The 19,691-nt window shown below is 41.0% G+C and overlaps 1 protein-coding gene across 1 annotated transcript in view; it reads left to right on the top strand.

The window, feature by feature from the left end:
• The window catches only part of LOC310827940 (macrophage mannose receptor 1-like), a 40,008-nt gene that overhangs the window by 14,365 nt on the left and 5,952 nt on the right, over positions 1-19,691 (top strand). The window contains exons 13-25 of the mRNA XM_083704619.1: positions 1,026-1,147; positions 4,226-4,304; positions 5,320-5,461; positions 6,089-6,124; positions 6,649-6,818; positions 7,576-7,643; positions 12,933-13,033; positions 13,946-14,088; positions 14,641-14,752; positions 16,078-16,220; positions 16,885-16,987; positions 17,455-17,687; positions 19,357-19,522. Of these exons, the coding sequence (XP_083560745.1) occupies positions 1,026-1,147; positions 4,226-4,304; positions 5,320-5,461; positions 6,089-6,124; positions 6,649-6,818; positions 7,576-7,643; positions 12,933-13,033; positions 13,946-14,088; positions 14,641-14,752; positions 16,078-16,220; positions 16,885-16,987; positions 17,455-17,687; positions 19,357-19,522 (1,618 nt within the window). The remainder of the gene's footprint in view (positions 1-1,025; positions 1,148-4,225; positions 4,305-5,319; positions 5,462-6,088; positions 6,125-6,648; positions 6,819-7,575; positions 7,644-12,932; positions 13,034-13,945; positions 14,089-14,640; positions 14,753-16,077; positions 16,221-16,884; positions 16,988-17,454; positions 17,688-19,356; positions 19,523-19,691) is intronic.

Genomic DNA, 19,691 nt, shown 5'->3' with positions numbered 1-19,691 from the left:
TGTGGGGTTTTACTTCAATATTTTAAACTGTAGTTTATTTGAAGTACAGACTTTTTATATTTTAGTCGAGGAGTGGGCAGAATGTAGCTCATTGGAGAGGTCAGAAGTAGATCAGAATGGATTTTTGCCTCTCAACTATAGATCATGGTTAATGATATTTACGGAGCGTGTGTCCAGAGGGAATGTTTTCTATGTATCTTTGTCATCTATGAATTCAAACACAGGATCAAAACAACCAAGAATATTCATTTCATATTTGGCTGAGTCCTAAAATATGTGACTCTGGAGCCTAAGGAACTGAAATAAGATTCTAAATGGCTGCCTCACAAGTATCCACCAGATCTTTCAGATAGTTCACCTTGTGCAAAAAATCATTGGGAGGAAAAATCCTTCAATTTACTTTTTAGAAAGAGTTTTAAATATCCTCACTTATCTTATTAAATGAGATTTACAGCAAAAATAAAACACAATGCATCTAATTTTAATAGCGATCAGATTTTTTGCACCCTGCCAGTGACAGAAGCAAAAAAATATTCTGGAAACTGGCACTCATCATACTTTTTTCTATCAAATGTGACCTTGCCAAAGAAATTGATTTGGGGGAAGTAATTTGTGATTTGTCAAAGAAAAGGGCAAGAAAACCCTTTTAACTGAATTGGTATTACTACTATTACTACTACAGCTATCCTCCAACTTCACCAACAGGTCCCAGGGTGGGTTGCAACAATTTAAAGCTTAAATAAGTAAAAATGGATTACAGTGACAGGAATAGGGTGGACAATATAAAATGTTTACAGCTGTGTTGGGATAAAAACATGGGTGCTGGAACTGGTTATTGCTCAGAAGCAAAAGTAGTCAAATCAGATGTATAATATGAGGTTGGAGAACCAATAGAAAAGAGTATCAGGATATGAACCTTGGTTAGGAAATAAAGAAGGGAATTACCAATATTCAGGGAGAGGGAACGTTATAGATTTAAAACAGATTATTATTACTTATGTTTAACTATATTTTTATGCCTTTAGGCCTATAAAAAAGAGAAAGAGAGCAAGAAATCTTGGCTTGAAGCACGAGATTTCTGTAGAGCAATTGGAGGAGACCTCGTTTCTGTTCATAGTGAAGAAGAACAGAAAATGCTATCAGAGTTGTGAGTTTCATATAATGTTAGTCTTCATAGTCTCAGAATCAAAAACTCTTCTGGCTTAATGGCATTTTAATGTCAGCTTTCCAGTTCACACTTCCCAAACCAATACACATACCAAAACCTATTTCTCTTTTAAAGTTAACACTCTGAATCCTGCTGCATCACACACTTCAGCCATGGCACAAAACCACACGGTACCTGAGGCATCACTAGAAAATGTCATTTATTGCAAACAGAGGAATTAATCCAAACTGGCAGAAGTGGAGGTCACAGCAACAGTGTCATCCCTCTCTCTTGCTTGCCGTGCTTTCCTGAAAGGAGGAGCTGAGACTGGCACTTCCCAGTTTCCCTTTATCCCACCATCTTTTGCAAACACATTGCAATGACCAACAGCTGGCAATGGCCATTTTTGTTTTCTAGACGCCCTCCTCAAAATAACACTACATTAGATCAAACCTATCCATTCTTAAGGAAATCAGCCCTGAGTGCTCACTGGAAGGACAGATTCTGAAGCTGAGACTCCAATACTTTGGCCACCTCATGAGAAGAGAAGACTCCCTGGAAAAAACCCTGATGTTGGGAAAGATGGAGGGCACAAGGAGAAGGGGACGACAGAGGACAAGATGGTTGGATAGTGTTCTCAAAGCTACCAGCATGAGTTTGACTAAACTGAGGGAGGCAGTGCAAGACAGGAGTGCCTGGCGTGCTCTGGTCCATGGGGTCACGAAGAGTCGGACACGACTAAACGACTAAACAACAACAAATCACATAGTTTTCTCTTTTCTGAGGAGCAGGGAACTTCTGGTAAATAAAAGAGGCAACTCTCAGCTGCTTGAACCCAGAAGGAACACAACTGTCCCACCCCCAAATTGCCACATGTATCACAATTTTGCTACCCATGTACAGTCCAGCTGGTTTGGGGGTTGGAGCACATCAGTTCAATCTTGGTTATTAGCACTTTAAATTGTGACTTTTTAAAGGCATATTTTGCTTGCATGCATAGCAAAGGGACAATTTAATTGTTTTTTATATACTCAGTGAGTATGGAGTACCACTTTTTTAAAATTAAAAAAACCACATAAAATATTAGAGTAATAACCCTGTTAAACAGAACGAAAAGAAACAAATACATCACTTGTTGATGTATTGCAACATAGAAGCAGTTAGCAGGGAAAGGGTTAAGTTAAGCATAACTTGTACTCCAGAGGTTGTTGGACTCCAACTCCATCAGTCCCAATCAATCTGGTCACTACTCATGGATGATGAGAACTGTATTCCAACACTGAGAGTCTGGATCACTTTGGCTATCCCTGAGATAAGTGTTAATGGATGTGCCACCATTTATTTATCTATTAAGTACCATGTCAGTTTGGTTTGGTGGTGAAATGTTCCCCAAGAAAACCCAAAATATAAAACATTTGTGTGATATCATTAAGTATGAAACCATTTGAAAGAGAGGGAGAGGGAGAGGGAGAGGGAGAGGGAGAGGGAGAGGGAGAGGGAGAGGGAGAGGGAGAGGGAGAGAGAGAGAGAGAGAGACTTTTTAAGTAAAACAATACAGTTGAAAAGAATAAAGGTCCATTCTATACAGAGTAAAGTGCATACACCTAAAAGAATGGTGTATGGGCTTTAACTGACACCACATTTCTTTCAAAATAGAAGGAAGTGTTGTGCCACAAACATACATATAACAAAAGTATCATAGTTACATAACTGTGTTTTAATCTTGTGTCATTATTACCTTTAACAACAAGGAATTTCACAGAACTTGCAACCATAGCACACACTACTCTGGCCGACTATCTGAGTGTGTGAGAAAACTGATGAGATTTGTGTGGGGTCCATGTCTGCGTGACAATCCTGGGGGAGAAAAGGAGTTCATGTTTATGAAAGTTTGAATGATAATCCTAGGGCAGAATCTTCCTCTTTGCGGCGGCGATACCAGGGTTTCCCGTTAAAGGGGTTTTTGAAGGGAGGCTTTGGCCGTACGCCGAAAGGTCGTCATTGCTCTCCCCTGCGGCGGCGTAACGGGGGCGGCTATCTCTGCTTGAACATATGTTCTCCAGAGCCGGCCCATCCCCCCCACACACACTGGATAACCCTGATGCTCCCTAGGTCCCCGGGACTAGGGGACTAGGGAGGGAGAACGCCCAATGCCTGAGCCAAGGTCTACCCACATTTGAAATTTAATAAAGTTGTGGCCAATTTAATCCCATAGCACGTTGTCTAGAGTCGTTATTCCACATGACGGGGGGGACCACTCGGGATCTGGGGACTCCGCCTGTCCACGCAATATGTCTTAGGCTTGCCCTCTATGGATTGGCTGATAGGTTACTTCTCTCTAAGAATCACCAGTTTGACTTCTGTGAAATAAGTGTTTTGTTATGATATGTGGGGTAAGATATTGGTTTTGATTGTTTGGGTTCAGATCAAACCTCTGCCTCATACTCAGTTTCTTCAGAAATTTATTTATCCATCATCACTTGTTATGGCCCCATTTTGGTGTGGTGCCCATGATAGTTTTATAAAATTTCTAATGTGCCCATGGACTGCATTGGGAACTCCTAGTTCAGGGGTTAGCAAACTCTTTCAGCAGGGGGCCGGTCCACTGTCCCGCAGACCTTGTGGGGGGCCGGACTATATTTTGAAGGAAAAAAAGATGAACGAATTCCTATGCCCCACAAATAACCTAGAGATGCATTTTAACTAAAAGCACACATGCAACCCAGAGATGCATTTTAAACAAAAGGACACATTCTACTCATGTAAAACACACTGATTCCAGGACCATCCGCGGGCCGGATTTAGAAGGTGATTGGGCCGGATCCAGCCCCCGGGCCTTAGTTTGCCTACTCATGTCCTTGTTTATAATACAGTCACCTGTAAATATCCAATGACTTAGCATGTAATGCAAACATGCCTAAGAAATGACTACATGTAATCTGAACACACACACACACACACACAGAGTTCCTGCTCCAAATAGCTAATCTAAGGTGATCCTCAGAGTAGTCATTATATTGTAAATTTTAAAACTCTTGAAATCAACTCTCTGCATACAATATTTTTTATATATTTTAGGTCTTCTGCAGACTATTATTGGATTGGTTTAAGTGAGTTGGAGCCCGATAAAGGATTTACTTGGAGTGATGGAACTTCTGTAAGTAAATGATGAATACTAATGCATTGTTGGTAAAATTATGTGCAAATTCATTTATAATCTTAGTATTCAAGCCTCTTGTTCTCATAGTGAACTTTGATTGAGACCATAGCAATACTTTAAAAGTTTAGTTATTGAAGTGTCCAGCATTAAAGTATTTATAAATGTGATGGGCAATCTAATTTTTGGACCCAACACTTATGGCAATTACTGCACAGTTGCTTGAAGTTATGGCTTGCTCAGTTGGATATGTGTGTGTGTAAGGAACATTTAATTTAATTTTTAAAAAATGTAAAAACAAGAGAACACAGACGAACTATCCACTTTGCATATAACGCAAAGCCAAGCTATGGCTTAGGGCAAACAGAGATTGTGGCTGCTGCATTCCTTCCCAGGTTCTGCTGGTGCTGCACTACCTGAAGCAAACCCATGGTTGGGAATGCAATCATTTCAATTAAAATAATTAGAACAATTTAAAGTAAAAACAACAACAACCCAGATGCAAATTATTTCATCTTAAAAAAAAAAGTAGAGCGATAAGATAGCCAGAAAAAAATGCATTTGCTTTTTACCATCTCCTTAAATCTATGCATTTCCATTACCATAATGCTGTGGGCTGACCATGTGATACAACTGCTCCCCTCTAGCCCAGATGACATGGCCAGTCATCTGAATAACTTGCAGAAGCTTACACACACACACACACACACACACACACACACTATTAATGTGAAAATGACAGCCCATCTCTATGTATATACATGCACTTGTGTGTACAATAAGGTTACAAGTCCCCGTCCCCCCCAGTGAATCTGGGGATACTTTTCAACTTCAATGGATTTTGTATGGGGACTAATTTGTAAATCCAGGGACTGTCCCCGGTAAACAAGGACGTCTGGTAACCTTAGTGTACAAGTCATTCAAAAACTGCCGCTTCAAGTCTCTCCTTTTGTATATATTACCCTTGATGATTCTTAGAAAGATAACGAGTAAGAAAACTTTATTCCTACTGTAGCTAAACTACGAAGAGAGGAGCTTTCTCTATCAAGTTTTAAGAGATAAGGACATGGGATGCAGAGGAGTGGCTTCGTTTTATTCGTGGTGGAAACCTTCCTGGTGTGAGCATTTTCTGAATTGGATTTGCCAAATAAAGAGAGGTAAGATTCCTCTTCATTTACAACAGGTTCATTAAACAAAGCCAACAGGGCCTTCATCTGCTGCACTGCTGAAACCTGATTTTCTAATCAGGAGTTTTCACTGGGATTTTAAATCGATCCCTATTATATTGTATTGTTTTAATTAGTGTTTTTATAGTTGTTCTGATTTTGTGTGGAGTGCCCTACCTGGGTGGATGGAGCAGCCAAGTAAATTTCGTTGTCCCTGAGAGGGGGCAATGACAATAAAGATATTATTATTATTATTATTATTATTATTATTATTATTATTATTATTAAACATGATTATTAACCTTTTGCCTTTTGAGAAGAGTTTAAAAATGAAAAATGTGAAACACATTTAGCCTTCATAATGATTGTTGCAGGGTTAATATCCTTGGCTTTCATGCTGAGATGTAAAGAACTCCATTTCAATTAGAACAAGGAACCTGAGCCACGTACACCATGGTGAATATCGGTATTTGCTGATAGTTCCTCTGCATTAGGTTGTTAATTGTGCCCTGGAAATGTACAAATAACACCTTCATTTTTACAAACTCCTGTTTGTATGAAATAACGTAACGCAATAAAATTCACTATGATATAATTAATATGTGTTTGGTTTTTCAGGGGTGTCACTAAAACCGGAGCCAAGCAATCATTTCGGTATGTTGGGTGATTTCACTTTTCCTCAGCTCACACAGGTCTATCTTAAGCAGCACCATGGAAAGCAGGGGTGGAACTGCCTTAACAGGTCTTTTAGGCTATTGGGGGGGTTGTCAGGAGCCAAAGATATGTTTGCTCCCTGGCCTCAGCTTCCCAGTTTCTGCTTTCCCTCAGAACAAAGAGGTCTTTTGTAATCTAATGGAAAGTGGGGAAGAGGCAGCCCCAGTGATTCTCTTTGGCCACTGGCAGTTCTGTCATGAGGATCCCATGGTAGATAACTCTCTGGCTTGGCTTTCTTGCTCCTCAAATTGGCTACATTCAACTGGATCCTTTGCATGCAGAAAGCCACAGGTTCTGTCCTCAGCATCTTCAGGTAGGGATTGAAAGATTCCTTCCTGAAATACTGGAGAATTGCTGGCTGGGTGATTTAAAGCTATTCACATGTTTGAATACCACTCTGGAATCTTTTGATGCAGAATAGTTAAGAAGTATTTTAAATGAAATTAATACTTCTTCTGTTACAGAATATTCATTCAAAAGAATTGAAAATGGCTGGATCTTGTATGAGGGCAATGAGTACTATTTCAGTAATGAAACAGCATCTGCAGAAAGAGCTCGAGCATACTGCAAAAAGCATGGCGGAGATCTTGCGGTCATTGAAAGAGAAAGCGAACAAAAGTTTTTGTGGAAATATGTAAGAAATAATTGGAACATATGCTTTCCTAATCAAATATAGCTGGGTCTGCTGAGATGTAAGCCTCATGGGTTTTACTTCCAAGTAAGTGTGTAGAAAATTGCAACCTAAAGGTCTTTGACTTTCTGTGGCCATATACTTTCCCTGTAGCATCTGGCACTAACAGGTAAGTGAGGCTTTCCAAGTTTCAAAAAGAATGTATCATCCACTCACTCCACTGATCATCACAGATTCATGTTTTACTCATGAGCACAGAAGAGTGCTGAAAAATGTCTCTGTGTAATCAGGATTCCAGACATTCAGGGTTCTTACATTCATTGTTTAATTTCCCCCCTCCCTCTCCTCAGTTAAAAAACAAAAAAAGTGCAATTCACTAAGTGGAAGAGTGAGCTAGGAAACAGTGGGTAGAATTCTGGCATGAAAGCTGATTGTGTGAGTTGCACCGTAATTCTTACATAGAACTAAAAATCTTTAATAAACCAGCTTAAATCAGTGAAGCCCTACATTAGTATATTACAACATGATGCAAAATTTTCTTCCATGCTTAGTTGAATTTTAGCTGGCATGTTTTAATTTATCTTAACTGGAAATCTTTAATGAAGTTTGTAAAAAGCACAGATGCTGTGCTCATCATTACAAACCTTTCTGTATTGCCTGATTTATGAATTCTGCACTTCCTATGGAATAACCTACATTGCTCTGCATCTGAATACTATATTGTTTAATTTACTTCCAATTTTTCCTTTGCATGTTGTAGAACAAGCTTTATGGAAGTTACAAGAACATTCACATTGGTTTAATATTGGGTCTTGATAGAAAGTTTGGGTAAGTAAAGAAGAAGAAAAATTAAAAGTGGAAATCAGATTTTTAACAAAATTGTAAATCTAAGTTTCTCCTAAGTAACTAGGCTAATATTAATTGATCTAAGCTATAAGATTCCCCCCCTCCACAGTTGATCTTTAAAGGAAATTTAGGACTCTTCCAAATATAGAGAATCATAGAATCATAGAGTTGGAAGAGACCACAAGGGCCATCGAGTCCAACCCCCTGCCAAGCAGGAAACACCATCAGAGCACTCCTGACATATGGTTGTCAAGCCTCTGCTTAAAGACCTCCAAAGAAGGAGACTCCACCACACTCCTTGGCAGCAAATTCCACTGTCGAACAGCTCTTACTGTCAGGAAGTTCTTCCTAATGTTTAGGTGGAATCTTCTTTCTTGTAGTTTGGATCCATTGCTCCGTGTCCGCTTCTCTGGAGCAGCAGGAAACAACCTTTCTCCCTCCTCTATGTGACATCCTTTTATAGAATCATAGAAATTTATCTAGAAATTTATCTAGAGGTTGCCTTACAGTCCTGTTCCCTGTAATGGTGTCCTGGAGGCTACATGAAACTTCAGATTTCTGTTGGAACCAGCCAGTCAATTGGTGCTTAGCATAGCATAGAAAAAAGACACAATGAGGCAGCGAGTATTTTCATAATGCTGGAGAGCTGGTCCTTTCAGCCTTTCTCCTCCGGCAGCTTTTATTATCTCCTTTGTTCTCCCAGCCGCATGGCCGTTTTTTCAAAGTCTCCTGTTACCTCATCCGGTCAAGGCTTGACACTCCCCTCTCCGTATAAGGTAATCATTGCCCAGAGGAATGTCAGGGGGCCCCTGCAGTTTTTACAAGCCTCTGCCTTAGCTGTATGACTCCCACATGCCCTCTTTCTTTATTTTATTATATCGAGTGCGATAAGCGACTCTTGTAAGGGCGGGAGCGGGCCGCGGACTGGACAACTATGCAGTACACATAGAAATTAAGGAAGGAATACATTGAATACATCAACACAAAATAATGCAAATAACTACTATAATGATCACTAAAATTAATAAATGTCGAAGCCAACTTCCATCCGGAAGCCAAGAATATAAGAATTCTGATTCCAAGCTGCATGGTAGGCTTCCTTCCTAGTTTTTAGCCATGCACTCGTGTCACTCCTACAGCACTGAGATTGGTCACTGTATGTTCCTGTAAGAGAACAAGAGCTATTAAACATGAATTTCAATGTATATTGACAGTTTGGATATATGCCCCATGATTCTTTCCCCTCTCTAATTTGAAAACAAATGGAGGCAGGCTCATGGGGGGTCAATTGTACTGGAGGCCAAAAAGTTTGCTTAGGGGATATAATATTTGTAAATCGAAAAGATCCATTGACAGGCACACAATGAAGCATTATGCCTGAATGGCTGGCAAAAGGGGGCATGTGCATACATAACCAACATTTAGAAGCATGCAATAAACTAGTAAACTTAATCATATCTTGCACAAAAATATTATTCCTCCATATCTTATGATAATTTTCTCCCCTAAAAGTCTTATTCAACAAAGCTGTTCTTATAGTTCGAGAGTGGCTGAGCCGTGGATGCTGCCAGCCAGAGTAGGATTCTGATGACTGCGGCTTGCCAGCTGATAAGGTGAAATATGGTAGTTTCAACTGGACTGGGTCGTCTGCTTCTCTTCCTTGTATAACGGTGCAGCAAAGGATGGCAAGGCAGATGGTGGGGAAGGCACTTCCGCAATTGAAGGGACTCGCCATGGCTGCACACGTCGAGCTGGAACCCACAAAGGCTTGTCCTCTAGGTGGCACATGCGGAAAGGTTTCGATGCTTCATCCACAAAATGCTGACAAAGTGTAGGGGAGTTCCGCATGCTGTGAGACAGGACAACCCACTGATATTGCTGGGTGGGCTGCAAAATGTTATATACTGGCAATGTAAAAGCAAACCGTTCCTGTCTGCTGGGATCCGTGGGATGAAAACAGTTCAATGTGGCCAAGGGTCAATTGTTCAGAAATAAGCTGTTCAGAAACGAGATGGTGCCATTGCTGCGGATTTTTCTTTTGGTGGAGGCCACTGTTCTATCCACACTGAGGTATCAATGATCTTGGTTTGCCACGCTGGAAACGTATCGGTGGCTACAGGCTGGTTTTTATTTTGCGCTGCCGCCAGCAGATGGGCCTTGTGGGTGGCTGTACCTACAGACTGACAAATGCGAAGCATAGCTGCTGTGTCTGTGGCAGGATTGCGTATTATCGGGCGCAACGCAACCTTACAATCCTCATTTGCATTTTCGAAGGCCAATTGTTTGATAATTATTTGTTTGGCTTCAGGATTTTCAATTTGTCTATTCACTGCTGTAAGCAGCCTGTCCATAAAGGAAGAATATGATTCTCTAGGTTCTTGTCTGATTGAACCCCACCTAGACTGAACACTGGTGGGTCCTGGGATTTTTCTCATTGCTTGTTGAGCAGCAAGAGCAGTATCCCTTAATAAGATCTGCAGCAGTGTGGCTTGTACTGAGGCCTGAGCGAAGGGCCCACGCCCCATCATAGCGTCCATTACATCTGCGAGGGTAAGATTAGGATTATTCCCTCTTGCTTGTTGCAGTAAAGCAGGAGCATAAGCACGACAGGCGATTTCCCATTCATGGGCAAACAATACACCTGCTGATGGGGGTAAAACCGTACGTGCCAAAAGCTTGATGTCATCTGGAACCAATAGCTGGGCTAATGTGCCTTCCAAAAGAGCTTGTGTAAATGGAGCTTGCAGTCCATTTGTCCTAACTGACAATTGAAGCTCTTTCAAGATTTTAAAGTCAAAAGGTTGGTGCTGGGCTTGAGTTCCTGCTGGAGCACCAGTAGGGGGCACAATAACAGGGAATGCCATGGTATCCTGTGATAAGGAACAGGCAAGTACTGCACGTTGAAAAGGGGTAGCTTGTTCTGCTGCTGAAAGAGCAGGGTCATTTCCAGCCAGACCACTGTATTTTTGCAGGATTGGGTCCTCTGGTGAGGCACTGTAGTCTGGAGTCTTGGGGTCTGGGGCTGCTGGCAAAGCAAGTGCTGGAACACATGGCATAGCAGCATGCTGAATTAATGAAGCTGAAGGTTGTTTTGGCAATGTAGCCATGGAGATATTTTTTGGTGATAGAGAGCCCATAGCATAACGAATTTTACACCAAGCATTTAAAATTTGAACACTGAAATTGGGGTGTCCATGAAAATATGTTCCAATCTTATCCCATTGCTTTAGTTTCCAAGTCCCATTTGCAGCAAAGCAGGGGCAATGCTCATCGATGGCTTGAATGAGCTGTATCAAATCGCCATCAGGGACTTCCAATTTGTTGGAGGAGAGGAGAAATTTTAAGTCCTTTAAAAATTTCTGTTGCGGAGATGACAGGGAATTGCCCATATTTCTAAAATTAATATAATAGGGATCGACTCACCAGGGATCCGTAGATGAATTCAGCGCTGATTAGCCCTTTCCGGGCGGGGTGAGTCGATGATCGAGAAGCCTCTTATGGTTTCCTTTGAAGTTTGAAGTCAGCGTCCCACTGCTTCCTTTCTTTAGCCTTTGAAGTCCGTCTCAACTGCTTTCTTCAGTCAGCCTCCTTTCTTTTAAGTTTTCCTCTTCTTTTAATTGAGCCTCAGAGAGGGCACCACTTGTTGGAACCAGCCAGTCAATTGGTGCTTAGCATAGCATAGAAAAAAGACACAATGAGGCAGCGAGTATTTTCATAATGCTGGAGAGCTGGTCCTTTCAGCCTTTCTCCTCCGGCAGCTTTTATTATCTCCTTTGTTCTCCCAGCCGCATGGCCGTTTTTTCAAAGTCTCCTGTTACCTCATCCGGTCAAGGCTTGACACTCCCCTCTCCGTATAAGGTAATCATTGCCCAGAGGAATGTCAGGGGGCCCCTGCAGTTTTTACAAGCCTCTGCCTTAGCTGTATGACTCCCACAGATTTCCCTCCATGACCACAAAGAGGAAGCTTTAATGTCAGTTACCTTCTCCTCACCACCTCATAAAATTTCACAGCCTAATAACATGAAAGCCCCAATTTTGGCATGGCTGGAAAATGAACATGGGGAAGGCTTGGATCCTATGGATCCAACATCTTCCTAGTCCCACAATGTACCCCCAAACTGTGGAGAATACCATTTACTAGGCTGTCACCACTTCCTTGTCTCTCTAGGCTGCATTAGGTCTCGGGGTGCTCTCCCCCTGTGAACTTTCTTTTTATGCACTGAGGAAGAGGGTACCACCCTCCTATCTGCCTGACTCCTACAGTTGTTTTATGTACCTTGAGTGTGGTGTGTCTCCAGTTATGTCTGCCTTCTGCTTTCCTCCCAGCCATGCTCTGAATGTTGGAGCAATGACATTCCCCATCTCCCAACTACGGCCCTTTGGGATGTCACTAGAAGAGACTAAGAGTGCTTTCCAGCTGATGGTTGTCCCCACACCTGACATACCTGGCCTTTCTTCCATTCAGGCCAGCAAAGGAGCAATGTGAAGGCATGCCCAGCCTCGCTCCTCTTCCCCTGCATGAGCCAACTGCTGTTCTCCTTCACTACTGCCCCCCTCCCCAATAAGGACATTAAGGTTGCAGTTGTAAATGAGGTTTTTAAAAAAATGTGTGTAAATTAAGAACCAATTTTATCATTTCTCAACTATGAATGTTAGATTCCACATATAAAATACAAGCATTTCATTTTCTTCTAATTAAAATGAACTGCCCCAGTAACTGTAAGAACCCATATTTCACTATCTGTCAGCCATTGGGCATATCATCATCATCATTACTACTAGTACTAATTCATTTTTCAGGATAGGGCTGGGCCAGGGCTAAAGCCTCATCACCAATTTTGTTAACCCTAATAAATGAGCTGTTCATAATTCTATCTATTAAGATTATTTGAAGCAAAGTCTTAATGCATTATCTTAAAGAAGATGTTTCCTTGCCTCAGGCAGAAATTCCAAATGCTTCCTGGCATGGTGATACAAAATTATTATTAAAGAAAATAACTGGCAATTTGCTCCTCTTTAACAGCATCTCAGTCCTTCAAGATTAGGATTGTTTTCCTAGTCATTCTGATTACATTATTTCCGTAATTTTGCTGGATATTCTTAATGCTGCCAACTTAATGCTGACCTGCAAAGTTCAACAGTAAAATGTTTTCTAGACCTGCTGTTCCCTTGACTAAAAAAGCCCACAAAAGGCAAAAACCATTGTGGAAATATGCAAAATAAAGGACAATTACATTGTTCTGTCCAATACTGTCGTATCATTTTCTCTAGCTGGTTGGATGGAACTCCAGTGACTTATGCAGCCTGGGCACCTAATGAACCCAACTTTGCAAATGATGACGAAAACTGTGTGGTCATGTATTACAGCACAGGTAAGTAGAATAAAATACTACCATTAAAACAAAAATCTTGAGAAACTGAGTTTGAGGATGGGGAAAGGGATTAATACAGAACAAGCACAACACTTATCTGGCTTATCTGGACTTACCTGTTGCCCCTCTCTTCCAGGTACAGGTCCTCTCTTTAAAGCTCCATGTCCCAGAGCTTTCACTGCAAAACCCCACTTTTTAAAACTGAAGCGCAACAAACAGCAATTTGGGTTTTCCACAGATTGCCGTTTGCTCCGACTGAGATTTAAAGAGTGGGTTTTCATGGAGACCTGAAGGCAAAAGAAAGAAAGAAAGAAAGAAAGAAAGAGCACTCAGACATGGAGCTTTAAAGTGCCGACTGTGCCTGGAAGCAGGGAGGAAAGGCAAGTGTGGATAAACCCTAAATCTATAGTTGCAATGACTATTCCATCCATAAATATACATTGTTTGGGAGGGAAAATTCATTATTTTACAGCTCTTGAATTGCCTTTTTTAAAAATATGACATGGTATTAAAAGTTTTAAAGGATGCTGTATATTTATCACATGAGCAACTTTATACAGCAAGAGAGATTTGGGGAAATACTACACTGTTTCAATGCTATTTTAATAACTTTGGGACTTTAAGCAGTTTGTATTGTGAACAACTGCTTGCTTATTCCATCTACACATTCTCCCCACTGGCGGAGGAAGAGGAGTGCGTGGGGAGCACCCCGCCCCCGGCAGCGTGATCCCAGCAAGGTGCCATCACGGCTGCCCCCCCCCCCCCGCACTGGGCGCCCCACCCCTGATTGTCCCATTTTCTTCCAATATGGAATAAGTTGCTGCCGCTGCTCTTTGTTATTCTCAAGCCTTCATTTGTACTGTGTACCTTGCCCTTTTCAGTTTGTGAGTGATTTGATAACTCTCTGTTTAGGTTTATGGAACGATATCAATTGTGGTGCTGAGGACAGATTTGTATGTGAAAGGCATAACAGTTCTGTCCGTTCATCTGTTGCTCCCACATTGCCTGTGCCTCTTGGAGGCTGTGCTGAAGGATGGCTTTTCTTTGATAAAAAGGTAACTAGTGTAATTACAAATTGCTTGGCATACTAGTCCTTTTCAGGTAGTATTAGTGCATAAAGTGAATACTTTCCCCAGAGCTGCTGAACATGCAGAGGTTGCCCTCCATGTCATACTCAGGTGTTCTGTATAGAGCTTAAAATAAAGAGGCACGTAGACCAGGAGGCGCAGCTTGTCATTATGTTGTCAGATTCTTCTTCTCCACTAAGAACTGAAAAGGTCTATTGTGTTAGAATAGTAAACACAAAAAATAAAATAAAAATCTGTATCTGAATAGTTAAATTTTTTGATTAAAGGGGGGATATTTTAAAAGCTCAAATTAACAACTGTAGCTACCAAGGTGGATGTTCTCCCCAGTTCCTTCCTCTGCCCCATTTTCCATCCCATCCTAATCTCCTTCTAACCAGCAAATCCAATGGGGTAGGACTGCTCTTTAAAGCCAAGCAAAATTATCCCTGTCTATTTGCTCAATACCGTTTCATGATTGCTACTTTCATTACCCATTACATCATGTATGGAATTTTGGAGAGTTGTTATTTCCCCCTACAGTGCTTCCAGCTATTTGGTCTTAATGAAGAGAGGAAAAACTGGTCCTATGCACGAACCACTTGCAAGAATCTAGGAGGAAATCTGGCAACTATACCAAACAAAGCTACACAAGGTGCAGTCAGTTCTTTTTAAAACAGATTGTTCATATAGACTTGACATATTAAAAATCCAAGAGCCTCGACTCAAGTTACGTTTGTGCCAGAAGTGTTAGAAATGGCTCCTTTGTGGCACCTTACTCCTCAGGTGGCTTGAGAAACTTCAGGCCACATGGGGGGGCTGGAAACCAGGGCAGTGATGCAGCAGTGCATATTACCAGCTCCTTCCACATGGCCGTAGACCTCAGGGACAACTCAGTTGGTATATCATGAGATTCTTAATCTCAGGGTTGTGGGTTCAAAAGTCTCATGTTGGGCAAAAGATTCCTGCATTGCAGAAGGTTGGAGGTCCCTTCCAACTCTACACCCTTTCTCTCTCCCACCCTTTTCCTGCCTGCTCACTTCTCTGCCACCATTTCCCCTTTCCCACCACCCATATGAAATTAGCCTGATGGCCAAAATTAAGCTACCCACTCCAATTTTATTGTCTTCCAAAGCATAATTTTGTACATGGACTATATTTGGCAAGCAACAATGCTTATATTGATAAGATAATGAGTCTTAATTAATATGTATATTGTCAGTCTGAGGGAAATAGTCTGTTGTCCATCATTTTGAAAAGAAAATGGGGGGACTATTTGAAAAAGCATTACAAAGAAATGAAATCGAGGGCAGGATTTGAGATAGGAACAGTGGAAGAAAAATGATAAAGTAATTGTATCAGGGGGATTTTGGTAATAGATGAGAATTTGATACAGAATGCAGTAGAAAAGAGTTTGAATAAAAATACTGTGGTGATGGGAAGTCAGTATATGAAACAATGTATTTAATTTGAAGTTAATTTGTGAAATTCAATAAAATTATATTGGGGGAAAAGAGAGGAAAATGGGTGATGATTCAAAATCTTAAAAAGGCAAAACTTCACTTCACCAAACATCTCCTCAGTTCAGATTTAGACCCTTCTTAAGCTGGGGAAAAGCTTGTTTATTGTAAGGGTGGCCTATTAATGATTCAGTGGCCCTTTTTGTTATTATGAAAACAGGGTAGTCAATGTGATGTCCACCACACTTTGTGAGACTGTAACTCCATTAAGCCCCAGGCAGCATAGCCAGTGGCCAGGAATGGCAGTAGATTTAGTCCAACAGCATCTGAAGGCCAGCACACTGGCAATTCTTGCATTAATCAAATGTGTTTTGATGATGATGATACAACATGGACCCAAACTACAACTAGATCACATTATGATATATCATAACACTTATGACTATATCAAACACTTATAGGTGAAGGGCGTACATTTGCCAAATCCTTTTTGAAAAAGCATGTCATTGTTTTTATTTAGCATTCCTCACAGTGCACTTAAAAAGTGCTGCAACTGATCCTTGGATTGGACTAAATGATATTAATATTGAGCGCATGTTTGTATGGACAGATGGAAGTGGAGTCCACTACACAAACTGGGCCAAAGGTTTTCCAGGTTATGGTGTAAGTCCTGCCTGCAAAGGCTTTTATCATTTTTACCCCAGAAACAAGAAATATCTTCTATATTCCATTCCTGCAGTGAAACTACATGTGCAGAGAACCTTCAGTGTTACCACCCCATTTCTGTACCAATTCCCCATTCAATCTCTGGCTGGCATCTCCTTTGTTTATTTTTAGAGCCAGCTGGCTCAAGCTAAGCAGCTAGTATGTAAAGTAACAGTTAGGCAACACCTAACCAGTTTTATAACTGGTCTGCTATCCTACCCCACTTCCAGGAAGCATCAGCTAATCCCTGATCTAGAGCGCATATCAGCTACTGATTCCTACTCCTGAATAGGATTCAGACATAGGAAGCCTTGCGCTGACAGATGAACACTGCACTTGTAGTCTGGAGTTATTCTTGCCACTATCTCTGATTGGGTGATTGTGGAGTCTGATATTTGTCAAGAGCGGTGCTATTTTTCTAGAAAAAGAAGTGCCGGAACTCACCATGAACACTTCCCTTGTTCTCTTATAATGGCAATGGCACCCATCTGAGAGGTGCCGGAACTGAGTTCCAGGGAGTTTCGGGTCAAGAGTATAAAAGGAACGTTTCAAGTACAAACAGACTGGCCCCTATAAATAGCTACTGTGTTACTTGTCCCTTTGTTATACTTTTATTTCTTAGGACGACTGCATTTTTATGATGAAGGAGCCTGAAAAGCTGGCAGGATATTGGAGAGATGGGCCATGTTCTGCTAAGAAAAGCTACATCTGCCAAAGAAACACTGGTATGCTTTTTTTAGAAGAGAAGGAACAGAAAACAGTGTTTAATGCAGATTACATTATAGAGTCTAACTCCAGTTTTCTGTTCTGGTAAAAAAAATTAAAAAGCTGATTGCCAGTTTTAATGACTGAACTGAGGTTTTGTTATCTGAGAATGATGGTGGATAGGCAGCTAATTAGAGAACAGATTCTTGACCTCTCTGGAAAGAAATGGAGTTGTGTTGTTAATGGTCATGTTGACTACATTTTAGGTGTTTTGTTTGCTGCTTTTGTGATAGTAAATTAAATGTATTCTGTGGCCTCATCCATATATGTTTTTGAAGAAAACTTGACTAAGTGTTATAAGCTGCCATTTAAAATGCCGATTTTCAAGATTTAAAACATTTAGGGAATAATAGTATTCAGAAATTTAGTGTCAGGTGTGTGTAGTCTAAACTGATCTCTGTCTTTTCTCTTGATTACTTGCCTATAGATCCTGCATTATCACACTCTGAAACAGCAATTCCAGCCTCTGGTTATGCCCCTTTTGGGAATAGAAGTTACTCTCTCAGCAGCCCCAAAATGACATGGGAAGAGGCCAGGAAAAAGTGTAAATCTGAACAGTCAGAGCTTGCCAGCATTTTGGATCCCTACATTGAATCATTCCTATGGCTGTGGGTGTTAAAATATGGAGAGCCTGCATGGATTGGCCTAAATAGCAATATGGTAAATACATATGATATACATTAACATAATACTGTACTACATATCCACATCAAGAACTTGTGTTCAGAAGGACATAAAAAAGACTTTTATTACCTGACTTTATTAGGAATATCCTTGGTAAACATTACAAAAGTTTTGGATATCATCTGTGGGTTACCTATGAGCTATTTCCAGTGGCTTTACTTTATCTGTACACGAAATCTTAACAGAAATATAACAATTTCCAGTCTGTAAAGGGGCTTCTGCACTCAGTGCAGCAGCACACCCCCAGGCAGCAAGATCTTTAGTAGTCTTTAGTCTTGACTCCTTTTTCACCCTCAGAAAGAGAAATCAATCACTTCTATGTTGCTTTATGAGGGGTGGGGCAACAGGTTCCATAGATGACTTGCATTGTCTACAATGAATACAGTAAACTAAGTACCATACTGGATCAACACCAACCAGGATTCTTATATATATATTCAAAACTTGACATCCTTTTTCTTCTCTCTGTGGTTCCTTAAATTTATTTTTAATATCTTAATATATACTCATAAAACTGCAGGTTATTATAACAATCCTGCCAATGTTCTTATCTGTTTACAATTTATCTGTAAATATTCAATCAACTATTTCCATTCTTTTATAAAATGTTATCTTGATTGTATATTGGTGGTAGATATTCAGGAAGGTGCTTCCTGAATATTTTAGGTACTTGGATCCCAATATGTTCAGGATTTGGTATGCTAATACCTTGAATCAAGCCCCATAAGTCAATGACAGCCAATACAGTGATTTCCGGATGAGTGATCCACACATTGTCCCCTCAGGCTGCCCCACTTCCCATCTAGCAGCCACATTCTGCAGTAGCTTCAGTCTCTGGGCCATCTTCAAGGATAGCCACAGATAGAGCACATTAGAGTAGTCCAGGTGGGAGGTCCAGGAATGGACCTGATTGGCAGACATAAAGTGGACATAAGCTCTCCTAGCCAGAGAAGCCAGCAACAGTTAGGAATCCTGGAGCACTCCCAAACTATGACCCTGTTCCTGCAGGGCGATTGCAACCCCTTCCAGGACAGGTTATCCACCTAATTCCCAGACATAGGAACCACCCCTTCACAGCACCTTCATCTTATCAGGATTCAGCGTCAGTTCGTTGACCCCAACATAGCCTATTACTGCTTCCAGGCTCCTGTCCAACACCTTCACAGCTTCTCATGATTCAGATGGAATGAAGAGCTAGAGTTTCATGCCACCAGCATACTGAAAACATTGTGCTCCAAATCCCTGGATAGAGCTATAGCTACAGAGGGGTTAGTCAGGTTTTTTCCCCCAGGGTGAAGCCTCTAGAGGGGCACCATTCAGGCTCCCAGCCTACGTCTGTGTGTGTGTGTGTGTGTGCGCGCGCGCGCGTGCGTGTGTGTTTGTGCGTGCCAACCTGGATGAAACAAAGCCTAGTTTCGCCCCTGCCTTTGATAGCTCAGAATTGTTTCATACTCATGACTTCAGACGTCATAAGTATAGTACTACTACCCAGACTTCATCCCATATAGGATGATGAAATGTGTGTATAAATAAAATGAAACGGAAAGAAAAGTACCGTAAATGTTGTGGAGTTCATGTTATGTCATGAACTTAAAAGCTTTCTCTAGGCCAGCATGTGTTATTCCATTGTGCATTTGGATTTCAGACTGATGAGCAATATAAGTGGATAAGCAACTGGAGATTGGTATATACTAACTGGGCCCCTGGGGAGCCAAAGCAGAAAAAAGCCTGTGTCTATTTAGACATTGATGGTCACTGGAAAACCGGAACTTGCAATGAAGCATACCTCTCTTTCTGTGAGCACTACCACGGTAAGCAAAGGAATGTCCATCTGAGCACAGAGCTGAGAAATGTACTATTGACATTTCTGCCTCTTTCGTAGGGAATGAATAAAATGTTACTTTTCAAACCATCAGGATATAATAAATAGGCAAACAAAAATAGAATAGAGGTTTCAGTAAACAATCCAGCATTAGATAA

This window comes from Podarcis gaigeae (genome assembly GCF_964106915.1).
Source record: "Podarcis gaigeae genome assembly, chromosome: 12".
NCBI classification, from domain to species: Eukaryota; Metazoa; Chordata; class Lepidosauria; order Squamata; family Lacertidae; genus Podarcis; species Podarcis gaigeae.
This window is presented reverse-complemented; position numbering and strand designations above follow the sequence as displayed.